General features: G+C 44.6%; 1 protein-coding gene across 5 annotated transcripts in view; it reads right to left on the reverse strand.

Annotated features, from left to right (window-relative positions):
* MAPK15 (mitogen-activated protein kinase 15) overlaps window positions 1-18,636 on the reverse strand; it is a 113,104-nt gene that overhangs the window by 46,208 nt on the left and 48,260 nt on the right. For 4 of the 5 annotated variants that reach the window (XR_012901151.1, XM_075919909.1, XM_075919908.1 and 1 more), the window contains 3 exons: window positions 8,923-8,980; window positions 5,410-5,547; window positions 1,540-1,645 (listed from right to left, as the gene is read on the reverse strand). Coding sequence is in view for 3 of the 5 variants with exons in the window: in XM_075919909.1 (XP_075776024.1) it covers window positions 1,540-1,645; window positions 5,410-5,547; window positions 8,923-8,980 (302 nt within the window). In the remaining 2 variants the exon portion in view is untranslated. Of the gene's footprint in view, window positions 1-1,539; window positions 1,646-5,409; window positions 5,548-8,922; window positions 8,981-10,255; window positions 16,740-18,636 lie in introns of those variants that run through there. The other variant, XR_012901150.1, reaches the window with a different exon arrangement.

Below are 18,636 nucleotides of genomic sequence, written 5' to 3' on the forward strand. Positions count from 1 at the left end.
AAATGATCTGGAAAAAGAGATAAATAGCGAAGTGGCAAACTGCGGATAATTTACAAACTGTACCCCCCTTTCTGGAGTCTTATTTGTCTTGCATACTCTCTGATTCCCCTCATGTAAAAATTACTTGCTTACAAAATCAGACCAAACACACACACACCCCAAAGTGACACAGCACAATATTATTCAAAATGTGCTTACTTCCTTTTTTGTACCATATAATTATAAATCAACTGGAATATAAATAGTGTACTTAAATTTAAGTGTGAAATTGTAGTTTCTACTGACATTAGTAGAGCTTTATATATAGCCTGTTGCAGGGGCGGATATAGGGCAGGGCGAACGGGGCGGCCGCCCCGGGCCCCGCGCTTCAGAAAGCCCCGCGCATGCGCCGTGGCGCCGCTGCGCATGCGCATGGCGTCACTGCGCATGTGCCGTGGCAAAGGGGGGTCCCCGTGGAATCATGCTGCCTGGGGCCCCGCAAAACGGTCATCTGTCCCTGGCCTGTTGTTACTCTAAGCAAGTATCTAGATGAACTGATGACCCCAGAAGACCTCTGCATACCCTCCAGGGTACATGTACTCTGATTGAGAGCCACTGATTTACCCCTTCTCATATCACAAGAACTAGGGGTTACCAAATTAAATTAATAGGAAGCAGGTTTAAACCAAACAAAATGAAGTACTTCTTCACACAATGCACAATCAACCTGCAGAACTCTGCCAGAGGATGTTGTGAAAGCCAAAACTATAGCAGGGTTCAAAAAACAGCTAGATAAGTTCATGGATGACAGGTCCCATCAATGGCTATTAGCCAGAATGGGCACAGATGCAAAACCATGCTCTGAAGTGTCCTTAGCGTCTGTTTGCCAGAAGTTGGGACAGGTTTATGGGATGGATCACTTTTTGATTGCTCTGTTCTGTTCCCTCTGAAGCAGCTTGCATAGGCCACTCTCACAAAACAGGATACTGAGCTAGATGCGCCATTGGTTTAATCCACTGTGGCCATTCTTAAGTTCTTGTCTTGATTATGGAGTCATTCTTCTCTTTATTCTTCCCAACATCCACATCACCCCATTTTAGGCCATACAAAATAATTTTGCTAAGATAATTTTCTTTGGCCACTGTTTTGATCTCATCAGCTCCTCTCTGAATCTTTCCACTGATCCTCCCTGCAAATTATGTCATTGCTTAGTGGCATATTTCTTTGTATGCCGAGCCAAGAATTTCGTTAGCATTTTTAGTATCCTACTGAACTTCAAATTCAAGTCTAATTTACTTTCCACCATCAATCCTCAGTCTCTCTCAGGCATTCCTTCTCTACATATATCTCCCTCGAACTGAGAATGTGGGTTTCAAGATATTTGCCCCCAAAATATAGCAGCATGGGACAGTATGATGAGCAAGGTCAGGTATAAGTGCAGGACTAAGGGTAGATAGAAAATGAATGAGAGGAAAACAAAGGCAGGACTGAATGTGTGTGGAAAGGGTAGCAGGTAATCTGAAGGAGTAATGTTATGGGAAGTAGAATAAGAGGAACTACCTCATACAGTTTATTCCGATATTCTGCCACAGAGAGCTGGATATCATCATCTAAAGGAAGAATCACATCGTAGTCCAGAAAGGGCTCTTTGGCAGGGCAGTGGAATCTACCAAGAAGATAACAAATAATGTGATAAAACCTCAGAGTGAACAATGCGCACGCAAACACATTCACAAAACACAACAGGAGAGGCACTAGATGTTAAGTCTAGAATGAAGCATTAGATCATCTAATCTGACTTCCGGTATAATACAGGCTATAGGATTTCATGTGGTTATCCCTCTATTGTGCCCAATAAACTTGTTTTTGAGCAAAGTACATCATCCAAATAGGTATCAGGTGATCTGAAGACTTCAAGAGACAGAACCCACTACTATGCCTAGGAGTTTGTGCCAACAGTTAATTGCTATATTAAAGAAGTCTTTAGAACCCAATCATTTCTGCTCTAAAAAGTACTTATACACCATAATTAAGTCAATTTTCATATTTTTGATAAATCAAATGGACGGAGCTCCCTAAGTCTCTCACTGAAAAGTATTTTTCCACCCCTCAAATAACTTTTAATCTCCTCTCTGCACCCTTCCCAATTTTTTGGCATCCTTTTTTGAAAGAGGACTCGAAAACTGGACATTTCCGGTATTAATCTTACCAATACTATATATTCAAGGGAAAATCACCTCCTTACTCTTGTTCTCATTTATGCATGAAAGGAGCACATTAGTCCTTTTTGCCACATCTTTTCAATGGAAGCTTAGGTTGAGTTGCTTGTTCACTATGGCTCCTAAATACTATTCAGAAGCATTTTTGTCCAGGATACAGTCCTACATTCTGTAAGTACTGCCTGAGTTCTTTGTTTTTAGATCTATAATCTTTCATTTGGCTTTATTAAAACATTGTATTTGAATGAGTGCAGATTTGAAAGCTCTATTGGTCATTATTTATTTATCATTATTTATCACACTGTTAATCTTTATATCAGCTAAAAATTTTAATCAGCAATTATTTTACATTTACTTCCTGATCTTTGATAAAAATATTGACTATCATTGATCCAATGTCAAATCTTTTCTCCCCTGGTGGGGGGGGAAGAGGAGAAGACTTGAACCTGAAGTCTCCCTCATCCACAGTGAGTATCCTAACCACTGGGCTAGAAGTTGGGAGGTAAATATTACTCATCTTCCCCCACCCCAATACAGTTTGTGTGAACTCACCTGAGAGACTTGATCCAGTAGGCAGCCTCTAACCATACCTACTGAATCAGGTCCTGCACAGAACTTAAATAGCCAAACACTTATCTTCCTCCGGTCTGTAAAGTGCTCTGTGTCTCAGCTAAGAAGCATCTACATGATTGGAGGGAGCCAGCAGTACACACACCCAAAGGCAGAAACATATGCACCAAGAATTTTTACTTGAAAAATTTAGACGCTTGAATAAATTTAGGCACCTGCAGAGTTTAGTGGGGGGAGAGGGCAAGGGTACATTACAGTGCCACTGAAACCAGGATCTGAATGCACTGAACTCCTCTTGTGCATTCAGGCCTAAGTATCTTTCATCTGCATAATTATCTTTATCAACCAAACATGTAATCTCATTAAAAAAATCAGCTCTTGTTTGATGAGACCTATTTTTCATAACGCCAGGTTGACCAGTATTAATTATATTCCCATTAAACCTGAAAAGGTTATACAAATAAAAAAACGCTGAGCTACAACACTAAGAAAGAGAGAGACATATTCAAGACATAGTGATAGAGATACAGCCGTGTTAGTCTGGCCTAGCTGAAACAAAAGACAGAACTATGTAGCACTTTAAAGACTAACAAGATGGTTTATTAGGTGATGAGCTTTTGTGGGCCAGACCCACTTCCTCAGATCAATATGTGGAAGAAAATCGGCACAACCATATATACCAAAGTGATACAATCAAAAAAATGAACGCATGTGAAATTGACAAATCAAATTTTAGAACAGAGTGGGGGTGAGGAGAGAAGGTTAATGTCTGTGAGGTAATGACATAGGGGTGATAATAGGGGAAGTTTCCGTGAGGTAATGACATTAGGGGTGATAATTGGGGAAGCTATCTTTGTAATGGGTGAGATAATTAGAGTCTTTGTTTAAAGAATACCAGAGATCTGCTCTGACAGTGGAGAAATGAGTGGCAATAGCCCTATGGAAGCGTGCAATGCCAGACAGCTACTGATCAGTTAGGAATCAATTTGGAGTGGGGAAATCTACAGTGGAGGCTGTTGTGATCCAAGTAGCCAAGCCAATCAATACCATTCTGCTATGGACGGCAGAGACTATGGGAAATGTGGAGGACATAGTGGAGGGCTTTGCTTAGCTGGGGTACCTTATCTGTGGTGGAGTGACAGATGGAATGTACATTCCCATCTTGGCACTCAATCATTTTGCCAAAGAGTCTATAAACTGCAAGCATTACTTCTCAATAGTGCTGCAAAGGCTAGTGGATCACAAGGGATGTTTTATGGACATCAACATAGGATGGTCGGGAAAAATACATGATATGCTCATCTTTATGAATTCCTGCCAGTTTGGCAAGCTACACACTGAAACTTTTCCCGCAGCCCTGAAAATTACAGTCAGAGATTTTGAAATTAAAGTTAAACATGAGTCAACAGTGAGACACTGTTGCAAAAAAAGGCAGCAAACTTGATTCTGGGATGCATTAACAGGAACGTTGTGAGCAAGACACGAGAAGCCATTCTTCCACTCTACTCTGATTAGGCCTCAATTGGAATATTGTGTCCAGTTCTGGGCACCACGTTTCAAGAAAGATGTGGAAAAACTGGAGAAGGTCCAGAGAAGAGAAACAAAAATGATTAAAGGTCTAGAAAACATGACCTATGAGGAAAGACTGAAAGAACTGGGCTTGTTTAGTTTAGAAATGAGAAGATTGAGAGGGGACATGATAGCAGTTTTCAAGTATCTAAAAGTGTGTTACAACAAGGAGGGAGAAAAATTATTCTCCTTGGCTTCTGGGGATAAGACAAGAAGCAATGGGCTTAAATTGCAGCAAGGGAAGTTTAGGTTGGACATTAGAAAAACTTCCTAACTGTCAGAGTGGTTAAACAATGGAATAAATTGCCTAAGGGGGTTGTGGAATCTCCACCACTGGAGATATTTAAGAGCAGGATAGACGAACACTTGTCAGGGATGGTCTAGACAGTGCTTTGTCCTGTCATGAGGGCAGGGGACTGGACTCAATGACCTCTTGAGGTCCCTTCCAGTTCTATGATTCTATGAAATGACAACAGTGATCCTTGGAGACCCAGCCTACCCCTTGTTTCCATGGCTTATGAAGCCATACACGGGCAGCCTGGACAACAGAAAGGAGCAGCTCAACTACAGGCTGAGAAAGTGCAAATTGGTGGTAGAATGTCCTTTAGAGCATTTAAAGGGAAGGTTACAGTCTGCTGACTAGGTTAGACATCAGAAAATGCAACATTCCTATTGTGGTAGCAACCCAGCAGCCCCGCCCTTTGCCTGTTAGGGAAAACTGTCTTTTTCCTGGGGCTTCTGGTTGTCCTGGAACAACCAAAGCCTGAACTTGCTTTATGTTAGAAGAGGAAATGGTATACCAAATTTGGTGGCCCTAGCTCTTACTATTTTGGAGGAGTTCTTGAACAAACGGACTTGCAGACAGACAGACAAATACACTCTAAAATATAGATAGATAAAAAGGTGGCCTTACCTTTTCACATGAAGAAGAGGAAGAGGAATGAAAAGTATCGTTACCCTCGGTTACACATGTCGGTGGAGAAACTTGTGCTGGTAGCAGCCACACAAGAGGCTGTTGGGGGGGAGGGGTGGGCGAAGAGAATTAGAAATTGCACAATGGCATTTCCCTTACCTTTTCACATAGGGATGTTGCAAGGCCTCTTCTGCTGTCAGCCGCTTATTGGGGTTAAATACTAAGAGTCTCTTTAGAAGGTCCAAGGCATGAGGGGGAGTAGAGGAGGGTAACATTTCCTCAATTGTCATTCGCCGTCTGAAAGGCAAGAATCAAACTTGCAGCTCCCAATGCCCATTTTCACTGCAAAACTCTGTATCTCAGTTTGGGAATCTCATGTAAGTAAATCCTAACCTCAGATTTCACTCCCAAGGAATGGATTATGACCCAGAAATACAATGTCATGCTCAAATAGCTAGATTATTGTGAGGTCTCCAACCTAGCTATTTACTAACACAGAAAAAAATGTGTCCATGTCATTAATAGAAAATTAAGCAAAGAAATAAGAGCAAAATACCTTTGTTAGTAATTTATGATAGGCATAAACTGATAGAAACAAATATATAAAAACATGTTTTATTATTTTAAAGGCAAGTTCAATTAAAAAAACACACCCTTTATTACAAAAATAAAATCATTTACAATCACATTTCAATGTCATAGTAATGATCTTTTGGGCAACTGAATCAGAAGTACTGGAATAGGAAGAGTGAAGGCACTATGGTCTTCCCCATTTTTGAAAGTGGATGAGTCTGGCCTTTCCACTTTTCATCACAGGCCTGGACCCTGCCCCTTCTCTTTGCTCCATGGCCCCAGCTTCTGGCCAGGCTCAAAGTTGGAGCCTGGCCTGGGTAAGAGTGGCCTGGGGAGTCCAGATAGCTGTGGGAAGCTGTTGAACCTCCACTAGCCTAGAGTAGTGGGGCCCAAGAGCAGTCCCCAATCCATGCCCTGTCCCCAGCATCCAGATGGAGGATCCACAGCTCCTCACAGCTGCCCAGACATCTCTTATGACCCAGCTATTGCTCTTCAACTCGAGGTCCCATCCCCAGGCCAGCTCGGAAGCTGGAGCTGGGTTGGGGTAAGAGTCATGCAGGCAGCTATGGGGAACTGTGGACCCTCCACTTGCCTTGTGTGGGGGCCACACAGGGTGGGGACATGGGCAAAGGGTTGCTCTCAGCTCCCCTCATCCCAGACAGGGGAGGGGCCCAGGACCTCTGCCAAGTTCTAACTTGGTTGGGGGGACAGGGCCTTGGGGGAAAGAAAAAGGGCAAAGGCTGAACCACAGAGTGAGGGGCCTTGTGGGCCCCCCACTTCTAAGAATTTGTCACCACTTGACTGTATAGTGAACAGTATCATATCTCCCATTTGTCACACTTCCTTTTATTTATTTGTATTTATCTGTGTTTGTTGTGTGGAAGGAATAGGCAGTGGCTCTGCTATTATTTGAATATAATGATTCATGTTATACATGATAATGAATGTGATATTTTGACGTTGGCTGTTGTTATGCACACATAACAGAGTAAAAGTTGCTCATGAAAAGAGCAACTGCTTACCTTACAACAACTGTGATTATAGATGTTTTATCTGTGTAGATCCTTCCAAAGGTACGCATGCATCTCATGAATGAGAGATCAGAATTTCTGAACCCATAGTTCTATCAGGGGAGTGCCTGTACCTTGCATATCTTGGTGCATCTCCAACTGCCTTTCAGTTCCCAGATTCAGATACCTTATTAGGACAGGACTCAGAAATAGGGATGGAGGATAGATCGTGGGATCACATTACAGTGGTTCTTAGAAATATTTTGTTAATGAAAAAAACCGTTCATTCCTCTTTGAGTCCTTGAGAGGGATCCACACATAGAAATGACTAGTTATCAGTATCAAATTAGAAGGAAGAGGAACTGAAATCAATTCAGTGCATTATACAATATTGTTTTTATGAAAGAAAGCAAAATTTGGAGACACACTGGATTGTTTGAGTTTAAAAAGTAGAACAAGAGGTCCCCAAGTCCCTGGAAGTGCATGGAGCTACACAAAAATTAGATAAAAGATTTAAAAAAATGTAATGAAATGTTTATAATTGAAATAACTTAAGTTTGTTCAAATTGGTTCATTTTAGCAAAATACAATAATCATTTAGCTAGGAGCCATTGTGACAGACAACAGGATAATCTGCTGGGTGAATTTGGAGAAGGAAGTTTCACCATCATGACTGCTACCAGTCTCACAGTAACCAAGCTAAATATCAGTCACCACTGATATTTAACACTGATGCACACAAAATAAAACTGGGATTAATTTACAGCAGTGCTGCCAGCAAGATACAAGAAGTTATTCTTCTGCCCTACTATAATGTGATTAGGCATCAACTGGAATACTGTGCCCAGTTCTCAGTCCCACATTTTGGGACAGATATAGACAAATTGTAGAAAGTCCAGAGAACAGCAACAAAAATGAGTAAAGGTCTAGATATCCTGGAAAAGCAATGTCGCATTTAAGGAACACATCCACTTTTTCGGAAGAAATTCCAAAAAAGCAGATGCATTCTTTTGCTATTCCTTTAAACCTCATTTTATGAGGAAGAAGGGATGGCTCGAAAGAGCAGGTTTTTCAGAAATTTGGCACCATGTTGATGCACCAAATTTCGGAAAATCCTCTTTCGAAAGAAAAGTGGAAAAAGAAGTGGTTCACAATTTGCATATCTTTTTCCAATTTCTCTTTGCAGCCTAAAAATGGCCTAAAATAGAGAGTATTTTATTCCTCCATATAAATCCATGGTCAGCCCATATCTTAAATACTACATGCAGAAGTGGTTGTCTCATCTCAAAAAAGATACTTTTAGTATTTAGAAAAGTTCAGAAAAGAGCAACAAAAATTATTAGGGATTTGGAATGGTTGTCATATGAGAGATTAATAAGACTGGGACTTTTCATGTTGGAAAAGAGACATCTAAGGGGGAATATGATAAGAGGTCTATAAAATCATGACCAGTGTGGAGAAAGTAGATAAGGAAAAATTATTTACTTGTTCCCATAACACAGGAACTAGGGGGTCATCAAATGAAATTATTAAGTAACTGGTTTAAAACAAACAAAAGGAAATATTTCTTCACACAACAGTCAACCTGTGGAACTCCTTGCCAGGTGATGTTGTGAAGACCAGGAGCTTAAAAGGGTTAAAAAAAGAACTCAAGTTCATGGAGGATAGGTTTATCAATGGCTATTAGCCAGTATAGGTAGGAATGGTGCCCGTAGCTTCTTTTTCAGATGCTGGGAATGGGTGCCAGGGGAGGGATCACTTAATGATTATCTGTTCTGTTCATTTCCTCTGGGGCACCTGTCATTGGCTACTGTCAGGTTACTGGGCTAGATGGTCCTTTGGTCTGACCCAGTATGGCCATTCTTATATTCTGATGATTGTTAAGAACTGATTAGACCAATACCTGTCAGGGATGGTTCAGATAAGGCTTAGTCCTGCTGTGAATGCAGGGGGCTGGACTAGATGATCTTTTGAGGTCCCTTCTAGTATTGTGATTCTATGATCTCTGCCAACTGCTTGTGCTGAGCTCATTCCCACATTATATCAAAGTCTGTTGGTTTCTGCTAGTGACATAATGTAAAAGGCTCACCTGGAGGTTATGCGGTTAATAATAGAGGCTCTGTAGTCTGAATGGATAGCTAAAATATCTGCAACAGAAAACAGCTTTAGTGAACACCATAGGCAGGATTTTCAGAGTCCGGCAGTCGGTGACTGGAAATCTTGAACTTAAACCAAAAGAGTTAATTTTGGTAGAGAAGATTCAATAATACTTTACACATCTCTAATGCTTTCCAAGAGAGGATCTCAATTGCTTTAGATAAAATGATAAACAATTTCACAACACCATATGAGACATTATAAATAAGGGTCCCATTCTGTTACCCACACAAATTTCTCTATTCCTTCCCCACTTCAGGGACACAAACCTTAACCCAATTCCTAGGAATCAAGGTGCAACCCTGCTAATTTAAACACCCACCCTTACCCAGTTCCTAGGGCTCAGGGGGTAACTACCTGAGGGCATGTCTATACTACCCCGCTAGTTCGAACTAGTGGGGTAATGTAGGCATACCGCACTTGCAAATGAAGCCCGGGATTTGAATTTCCCGGGCTTCATTTGCATAAGCTGGGAGCCGCCATTTTTAAAACCCCGCTGGTTCGAACCCCGTGCAGCGCGGCTACACGGGGCTCGAACTAGGTAGTTCGGACTAGGCTTCCTATTCCGAACGACCGGTACACCTCGTTCCACGAGGTGTACCGGTCGTTCGGAATAGGAAGCCAAGTACTTTGAAGTAGGAATAAGATCCTCCGGAAAAGGGCGCTTTTTCCGGAGGATCGGGGCCAGTGTAGACGCTCTTTTCCGGCTTTTCTAAAAGCCGGAAAAAAGCGGCGGACATTTTTATTTAAATGACGCGGGGGATATTTAAATCCCCCGCGGATTTCCCTTTTACGACTCGTGAAATTAACATGCCCCTTCCGGAAAAGGGGCCAATGTAGACGTAGCCCAGGTGCTTACTGATTACCAGTTCTGCCTTCCTGGTTTTTCCTTTGATATTTCCATACCCTCTGCTTCTTTTTTCCTACCTCACCTTTTTTTTAGAAGCAGGAAGCCTGCTAAAAAACCTGTGGGTCCCCTAGATGATCGAGATATAAAAGGAGCAATCAAGGACAATAAAGCCATTGCGGAGAAACTAAATGATTTCTTTGCTTCAGTCTTCACGGCTGAGGATGTTAGAGAGATTCCCAAATCTGAACCGTCCTTTCTGGGTGATGAATCTAAGGAACTGTCCCAGATTGAAGTGTCATTAGAGGAGGTTTTGGAACAAACAGATCTGGAGAAAGGGGTAAGCAGTGAGGTGGTAAAGTTTGCAGATGATACCAAACTGTTTAGGATAGTCAAGACATAAGAAGAAGTTACTCACCCTGTGAAGTAACGATTGTTCTTCGAGATGTGCCCCGTGGGTGCTCCACTCCAGGTGTCGGGTCCCGTCCCGGCGCCGCGAATCAGAGAGCTATCAGAGCCGTGGTCCGCCGGACCGCGCATGCGTGGCTGCCCGAGGCGGCGTTCGCGCCTTTGATGTATTGTGCGCGGTCCGGCTTGCTCAATTCCTCTCAGCCGCTCCCTGAAATGAGAAAATGAAAAATACCGGAGCGGGGAGGAAGGGCGGGTCGTGGAGCACCCACGGGGCACATCTCACAGGGTGAGTAACTTCTTCTTCTTCTTCGAGTGGCCCCGTGGGTGCTCCACTCCAGGTGACTTCGGAGCAGTACTCGAACACTTGAGCGCTCCGGGATTAAGGTTTATGGCCATGCGAAAGTACTGCCGTAGCCACAGAGGAATCGGCAGCAAATTGGTTTACTACAGCGTAATGCCTCATAAAGGTAGAATGAGATGACCATGTTGCTGCTCGACAAATGTCTCGGAAAGGAACACCTCTAAGAAAAGCTGTAGTCGTGGCTACTGCTCTCGTAGAATGGGCCTTAGGAGCACCCACAAGAGGTTTGTTATGTATGGAGTAGCAGGTTGTAATACACGACACTATTAACCTCGCAATCCGTTGGGAAGTGATGGGTTGTCCCTTGGTTTGATCCGCTAACGACACTATTAGACGGTCCGATTTCCTAAAGTGTCGCGTTCTTTCGATATAAAAGGCTAATGTCCTCCTCACATCGAGCGTGTGCAACAGTGCATCTTCCCTTGAAGTATGAGGCTTGGGATAGAAACAGGGGAGAACAACTGGCTCGTTGATGTGAAAATCCTAACAAATTTTTGGAACAAAAGCTGGATGAGATCTCAACGTTACCGACTCTTTAGTAAACACCGTGTAAGGCGGTGATTACATGAATGCCGCTATTTCACTCACTCTGCGAGCTGATGTAATGGCAAGCAGAAAAAGCAACTTAGTGGTTAGAAGTTGCAACGGTATCGTAGCCAAGGGTTCAAAGGGGGGGCGTGTCAAGGAATCCAGAACAAAGTCTAAATTCCAGGAAGGTGGTGGTGGTCGCCGTGATGGGTTGAGATTTGTAAGTCCTTTTAGGAACCTCCTTGTGATGGGATGAGCAAATACAGAAAACCCATCCTGACCTTGATGAAAAGCACTAATTGCTGCTAGATGCACTCGCAGCGAGGCTATTGCAAGGCCCGTGTCGTGGAGGTGTAAAATGTAATCAAGTATCTGGGATATTCCTGCGACGTAAGCATCCCTACCATCACTGCTACACCACGTTTCAAATCTGGCCCACTTGGCAAGGTAGGTCTTTCGAGTGGAGTCTTTTCTGCTGTGTACTAATACTTGCTTGACTCTCTGCGAACATGAGCATTCGACTGGATTGAACCAGCGAGCATCCACGCCGTGAGGTGTAATGTTTCGGGTTTCGGATGGGAAAGGGAGCCGTTGTCCTGAGTCAAGAGATCCGGAAGCAGAGGAAGGGTATACGGTGTCCTGATGGACATCTGGTGGAGTACTGAATACCAAGGTTGCCGTGGCCACGCTGGGGCTATGAGAATTACTCGAGCCCTTTCTACAGTGATCTTTTCCAGGATCCTGGGAACTAGGATGATCGGGGGAAAGGCGTATAGCAGTGACGTTCCCCAATTGTGGAGAAAAGCGTCTCCCAAGGAGCGATGTCCGATCCCTGCCCTGGAGCAATAATAGGGGCACTTGGCATTGGCAGCAGTAGCGAACAGATCTATTGAGGGAAACCCCCATTGGGCGAAAATACCGTGTAGAATGTCCGTGCGAAGTTCCCACTCGTGGTTGTGGGGAAACAGCCTGCTGAGTGAGTCCGCAATAGTATTCTGGACACCCGGCAAATAGGAGGCTGTTAGGATGGTATTGATGCGGGTACACCAGTTCCACAAGTGCATCGCTTCTATACAGAGAGATTGGGATCGAGCCCCTCCCTGTCTGTTTACATAATACATGGTGGCAATATTGTCCGTAAGGATTCTGACAGTCGTGTTCCTTATATGGCACTGAAAATGCTGACATGCATGACGTATTGCTCGTAACTCGAGAATGTTGATATGTAAGAGCATCTCCTGCGGAGACCAGCGACCTTGAACCGTCATGTCGTCCATGTGCGCTCCCCAGCCAGTAAGGGACGCATCTGTTGTTATTTGCTTCGACGGTTGTGGACTGTGAAAAGGAATGCCTGCCATAACATTGGTCGGCTTGGTCCACCACTGTAGGGATTGTTGTACATGTGATGGTATCGCCACCACCTTGTGAATGCTGTCCTTCATCGGAGCGTATACTGTACTCAGCCAGTGTTGAAGGCAGCGAAAATGTAACCTTGCGTTTTGAACAATAGTTGTTGAGGCGGCCATGTGTCCCAGTAGTTGTAACAGTACTCTGACGGGGATCGTTGGAGCATACGTCAGGGTGTGAACAAGATCTTGAATGGCGGCAAAACGTTCGGCAGGTAAATAAGCGTGCGCTGTTCTCGAATCGAGCCTCGCTCCTATGAAGACCAGATCTTGTGTAGGTTCTGGCGAGGATTTCTGCATGTTTATGAGTAGACCCAGAGAGTGAAAAACCTGAGAGGCTGTTGTCACCATGTGTTTGGCCTCTGAATATGTTTGACCTCTTAGGAGGCAATCGTCCAAGTATGGGAAAATTGTCACTCCCAGCCTGCGCAAGTGGGCAGCCACTACCGCTAAAGTTTTGGTGAAAACTCTGGGTGCACATGCCAAGCCGAAGGGTAGTACTTTGTACTGGAAATGTTCTTGACTTAGCTGGAAGCGGAGAAAACGCCTGTGTGCCACATGGATCGCTATGTGGAAGTAGGCGTCTTGCAGGTCGAGGACTGCAAACCAGTCTCCCTTGTTCAACGACGGAATGATGGCATTTAGGGTCACCATCTTGAAGCGATGTTTCCTGAGGTAGCGGTTTAGCTTGCGAAGGTCCAAAATGGGTCTCCACCCTCCTGTCTTCTTTGGGGTAAGGAAGTACCGGGAATAAAACCCTTTTCCCTGGAACTGACTTGGTACCCTCTCTATAGCACCGATATTCAGTAGGCGCCGAACTTCCTGTTTCAGCAAATGTTTGTGAGAGGGGTCCCTGAAAAGGGACGGGGTAGGAGGGGTGGTGGGGGGAATGGATAGAAAGGGGATGGAGAGACCAAATTGTACCACCTCCAGAACCCACCTGTCCGTGGTGATACTGGACCAGTGATGGAGGTACTGTTTTAATCGATGGTGAAACATGTGTAAAGAGTCCTGTGGTACGTTGAACGTGGGGGTCGTGCTTGCGTCCTCGACGGGAAAGTCAAATTTGCTGCTTAGGTGCAGGTTGATTGGATGAACGGTTCGTTTGAGATCTTTTACGTTGAGGACGCTGCCGGAAGCGCTGATTGTTTTGGGGACGTGATTGATTCTTATTGAATGCATAATCGTACCACCGTTGGTAAGGATAGTAACGTTTACGTTTATAGGGAGGTGTGTACATTCCCAAGGTACGTAAAGTGGTACGGGAGTCTTTGCCAGAATGAAGAACTTCGTCGGTGTTACTAGCGAAAAGTTTCTGTTTATCAAAGGGTAGATCTTCTACTTTATTCTGAAGCTCCCGTGGAGTTCCGGCAGATGATAACCAGGAAGACCGCCTCATTGCGACCCCCGTAGCTGTGGCCCGTGCAGCTGTGTCGGCCACATCCATGGCCATCTGCAAAGTAGTATTACAGGCTATATATCCTTCTTGGTCTATGGCTTTCAGTAAGGGTTTCTTGGCATCAGGTAGATATTGTAGTAGCTCTGTAAGCTTTGAGTAGTTATCAAAATTGTGGTTAGAAAAGTGGGCTGTATAATTTGCGATTCGTAACAATAACGTAGCCGAAGAGTAAACCTTTCTTCCAAACACATCCAATTTTTTATTATCCTTGTCTTGGAATGTATTCTTATATTGAGAAGCCTTAGCCCTCCGCTGTACCGCATCAACTACAAGAGAGTTGGGTTGAGGGTGGTTGAAAAGGAAATCCAGTCCTTTAGCAGGTACGAAATACTTTCTATCAACCCTCTTACTAGTTGGGGCAGCCGATGTAGGGGTTTGCCATATTTCGTCTGCCACTTCCATGATGGCCTCATCGATAGGGAGGGCAATTCTTGCCCGTTGTTGCTGTCGCAAATTCTTCAAGAGACGATGTTTCTTCATGGGAACGTCTGTTAACTGTATTCCTGTGTGTTTGCAACCCTTTTGAATAGGTCCTGGAAGTGCTTCAGGTCATCCAAGGGAGAGGCATCATCTGGAATCATTGCTTCATCCGGTGATGACGAGGGACAGTCAGTTGGAGAAATGTGTGGCCGAGGATCTTCTGTCTCGGACAGTTGGCCCTCTTCTGGTTCTGAGTGATCCTGATGGATGGTTAAGTTTTCTGATGGAGGTGATGAAAACAATCTTTGTGGACGCTCTGGTAAGTGCTGCGCACTGGGTGATAGACAGGTACGTGAAGAACTCCTATAAGATAGGGTAGCGCAACCAGGGTGGGGGTGATCATATTCAGCCCTATGGTAGCGACCATAGTAACGGTCAGAACGTGCTGGTGAGGAGTATCTGGAGGATCCTGAACTGCGGATGTAGTAGATCCGTCGTGGCGACCGCCTAGGTGATCTATGCCTTGACGAACCCCTTGGGGAGCGAGAATGTGATGGGGGGCGTCTTGTTTCTATATAGACCGTGTCCCCAGGGGAAGGTCCTCTAAGCACTTGATAAGATGGAGAAAGACTATAGTCCCGGTGCCTTCGGTACCTGGGTGGAGAAGGAGACGGTCCTGGAGAGAAGGTAGGCGATGGGGAAAGCACCCTGTAAGTTTCTTTCTCTGCGGCTTTGCAAGGCAGTGAAGCCTTGTCAATTTCTTCTGCTGGTGGAGAGCTCGGTGCCGCACGCGGCTGTAATGCCTCTGTATCGCCACATGGGGGCAGCGTTGACCGTGCCGACGAAGAGCCCGGTGCCAGCAGATCAGCCCGCGGTGCCGCCTGAGAGACTTGGCAGCTCGGCACCGAGGGGTTTAAAATCTCCGCCGCCGGCGCCGCTTGGGCGGCAGTTGGCGGTACCGGCTTTCGCGCTCCTGCCGATGCTGGCTTCTGCGCGGTTTTTGGAGCCGGTGCCGGTCTCGTCTGTCCAGGAGCCCGTTTCTGCCCTGGGACTGCTGACCCAGATGCCTCGTCAGGGCATCTCGTTTTAGTGGTGTCTGGCAATGATCGAGCTCGGGACGCCTTAGTCTTTTTTGTAACGGCTGTCCCGGGAGACGTTGCCCGCCGTTTCTGGGCTGCTATGCCAGAGGCAGGTATGGCATCGGACTCCAGCGCCTTGCCATAAAGAATAAGTTTGAGGCGCAAGTCTCGGTCCTTACGAGCCCTTGCCGTTAACTTGCTACAGTGAGTGCACTTCTGGGGGACATGCGTCTCACCCAGGCACCTCACACAAGAATCATGACCGTCCGATATCGGCATAGGGTCCCGGCAGACGGAGCATTTTTTAAAACCGGGGGATCCCAGCATAGTGAATTAAGGAGGAGGGAGAAATTGAGTACTCTCCTCCACTTGTCCCCTCAACTGGCTGTGAGATCCAGTCCGTTTCTCCTCCTCTTCTTTTTTTTTTTTTTTTTTAAGTAAAAACCAACAAGAACTAATTAACTAATCAGGCTCTGAACTATTTACAAATGTGAAGGCTTCTTTGAAAAGCTGTTGCGAAGTGAAACTGACAAGTAGGAGCTCTCGTCCAAGACCAAGGGCGGCTGAGAGGAACTGAGCAAGCCGGACCGCGCACAACACATCAAAGGCGCGAACGCCGCCTCGGGCAGCCATGCATGCGCGGTCCGGCGGACCACGGCTCTGATAGCTCTCCGATTCGCGGCGCCGGGACGGAACCCGACACCTGGAGTGGAGCACCCACGGGGCCACTCGAAGAAGAAGCAGACTGATATCTTAGAGTTATCATAGATAGTTCCCTGAAAACTTCCACACAGTGTGCAGCGGCGGTCAAAAAGACAAATAGGATGCTAGGAATTATTAAGAAAGGGATAGAAAATAAGACCCAGAATATCTTACTGCCCCTGTATAAAACTATGGTACGCCCACATCTTGAATACTGTGTACAGATGTGGTCTCCTCACCTCAAAAAAGTTATTTTGGCCTTGGAAAGGGTTCAGAAAAGGGCAACTAAAATGTTTAGGGGTTTGGAACGGGTCCCATATGAGGAGAGGTTAAAGTGACTGGGACTTTTCAGTTTAGAAAAGAGGAGACTGAGGGGGGATATGATAGAGGTCTATAAAATCATGAGTGGTGTGGAGAGAGCCAATAAAGAAAAGTTATTTATTAGTTCACATTATAGAAGAACTAGAGGACACCAAATGAAGTTAATGAGTAGCAGGTTTAAAACTAATAAAAGAAAGTTCTTCTTCACACAGCATGTAGTCAACCTGTGGAAGTCCTTGCCAGAAGAGGCTGTGAAGGCTAGGACTATAACAGAGTTTAAAGAGAAGCTAGATAATTTCATGGAGATTAGGTCCATAAAAGGCTATTAGCCAGGGGATAGAAATGGTGTTCCTGGCCTCTGTTTGTTAGAGGCTGGAGAAGGATGGCAAGAGACAAATCGCTTGATCATTGTCTTCGGTCCACCCTCTCTGGGGTACCTGGTGTTGGCCGCTGTCGGCAGACAGGCTACTGGGCTAGATGGACCTTTGGTCTGACCCAGTACAGCTGTTTTTATGTTCTTATGCAAGCAGCAGTGGGATTGGTGCCCACATTCTCCGCCAAATTTGTTACCTGCACAATTCCTGTACACCACAGCAGGTGCTCTAAAGATAGAGGGTGGAAGAGAGCTGTTTATAATCCTGGCATTTGTGCATGGAGGAGACTATTTCTGATAGTAGAAGTCTGTTTGTCTGCTAAATTAAAGAGATAATATTGCAAATTGGAGCTAGATGAATTCACACTGGAAATAATGTGCTGATTTTTAACAGTGGGCTTCTCTATATGAGCAGTTAGTATATGGCAAGGTGGAGTATAAGCTTATAGTGCCTGTCAGGCTACAGTGCTAACTTGCTATATGGACCAAAAGTTCCATAGTGCACTCTGAAATGGGAGTAGATCAAAGTTTTCAAATCTATGGTATCAGGATCCACACAGCCAGCTAATTCATGGCAACTACTGGGCTATAAATTTACCAACTGTTCATATAGATAAGCCAAGCCCCAGTGAGTGTAATTAACCACTGGAACAACTTGCCACAAGATGGGGTCAAGTTGACGGCATTTGAAAGTCTTTAAATCAATACCAGATCTTTCTCTAGGAATCCGTGCTCTACCTAACCTTGAAATATTAGCTTAATGGAAGAATTCTTGGGTTAAATTTTTTGGACTGTGTTATGCAGGCAGTCAGCCTAGATCAATGCTTGTTAACAGGCAGCCTGTTTGCAGACCAATCAGCACACAGCTGCAGCCCATGTGATAGCCTCAGGGCCATACAAGCAATACATTTTATATATTTTTGATTACACAAATGCCACCCATATAACACACAGAGAGCTGCATAAGAAGCCCACAATGGTAATATATTGAGAACCAGTGGCATAAATGATCACCATCATCTATTTTGGTCTTAAAATCTATGGATTTCAGGCTCCCAGTTCCGTGTTCAGTGACCAGACCAGGCAGCCTGATTTATTACTTCAATCACCTTAATATATGTAACTCTGTCATCAACCGCTTCCATGTATGCTAGAAGCAGCATATTATCTATATCATCTGACACCCTATAGTTTTATTTTCCATGCTGATGCCCAACATTCCACCACCAAATCTTCTGAGCTCCAGGGACACAGCAAGAATTATTATAATTGGCACTCTTCTCTGATGCAACTGCGCTGCTAATACTTCATAAGAACATAATGCCATATTGGGTCAGACCAAAGGTTCATCTAGCCCAATATCCTGTCTGTCTACAGTGGCCAATATCAGGTTCCCCAGAGGGAATAAACACAACAGGAAATCTTCATGTGATCCCTCTCCTGTCATCCATTTCCCGACAGACAGAGGCTACGGACACCATTACCATTCTGGCTAATAGCCATTGATGAACCTAGCCTCCATGAATTTATCTAGCACTTTTTTGAACACTGTTGAAGTTCTAGTCTTCACAACATCCTGTGGCAAGGAATTCCACAGGTTGACTGTGTACTGCATGAAGAAAAACGGCCTTTTCTTTGTTTTAAACCTGCTACATATTAATTTCATTTGGTGACCCCTAGTTCTTATATTACTGGAACAAGTAAATAACTTTTCATTATTTACTTTTTCCATACCAACC

The sequence above is a fragment of the Pelodiscus sinensis genome, chromosome 2 (assembly GCF_049634645.1).
Source record: "Pelodiscus sinensis isolate JC-2024 chromosome 2, ASM4963464v1, whole genome shotgun sequence".
Lineage (NCBI taxonomy): Eukaryota > Metazoa > Chordata > Testudines > Trionychidae > Pelodiscus > Pelodiscus sinensis.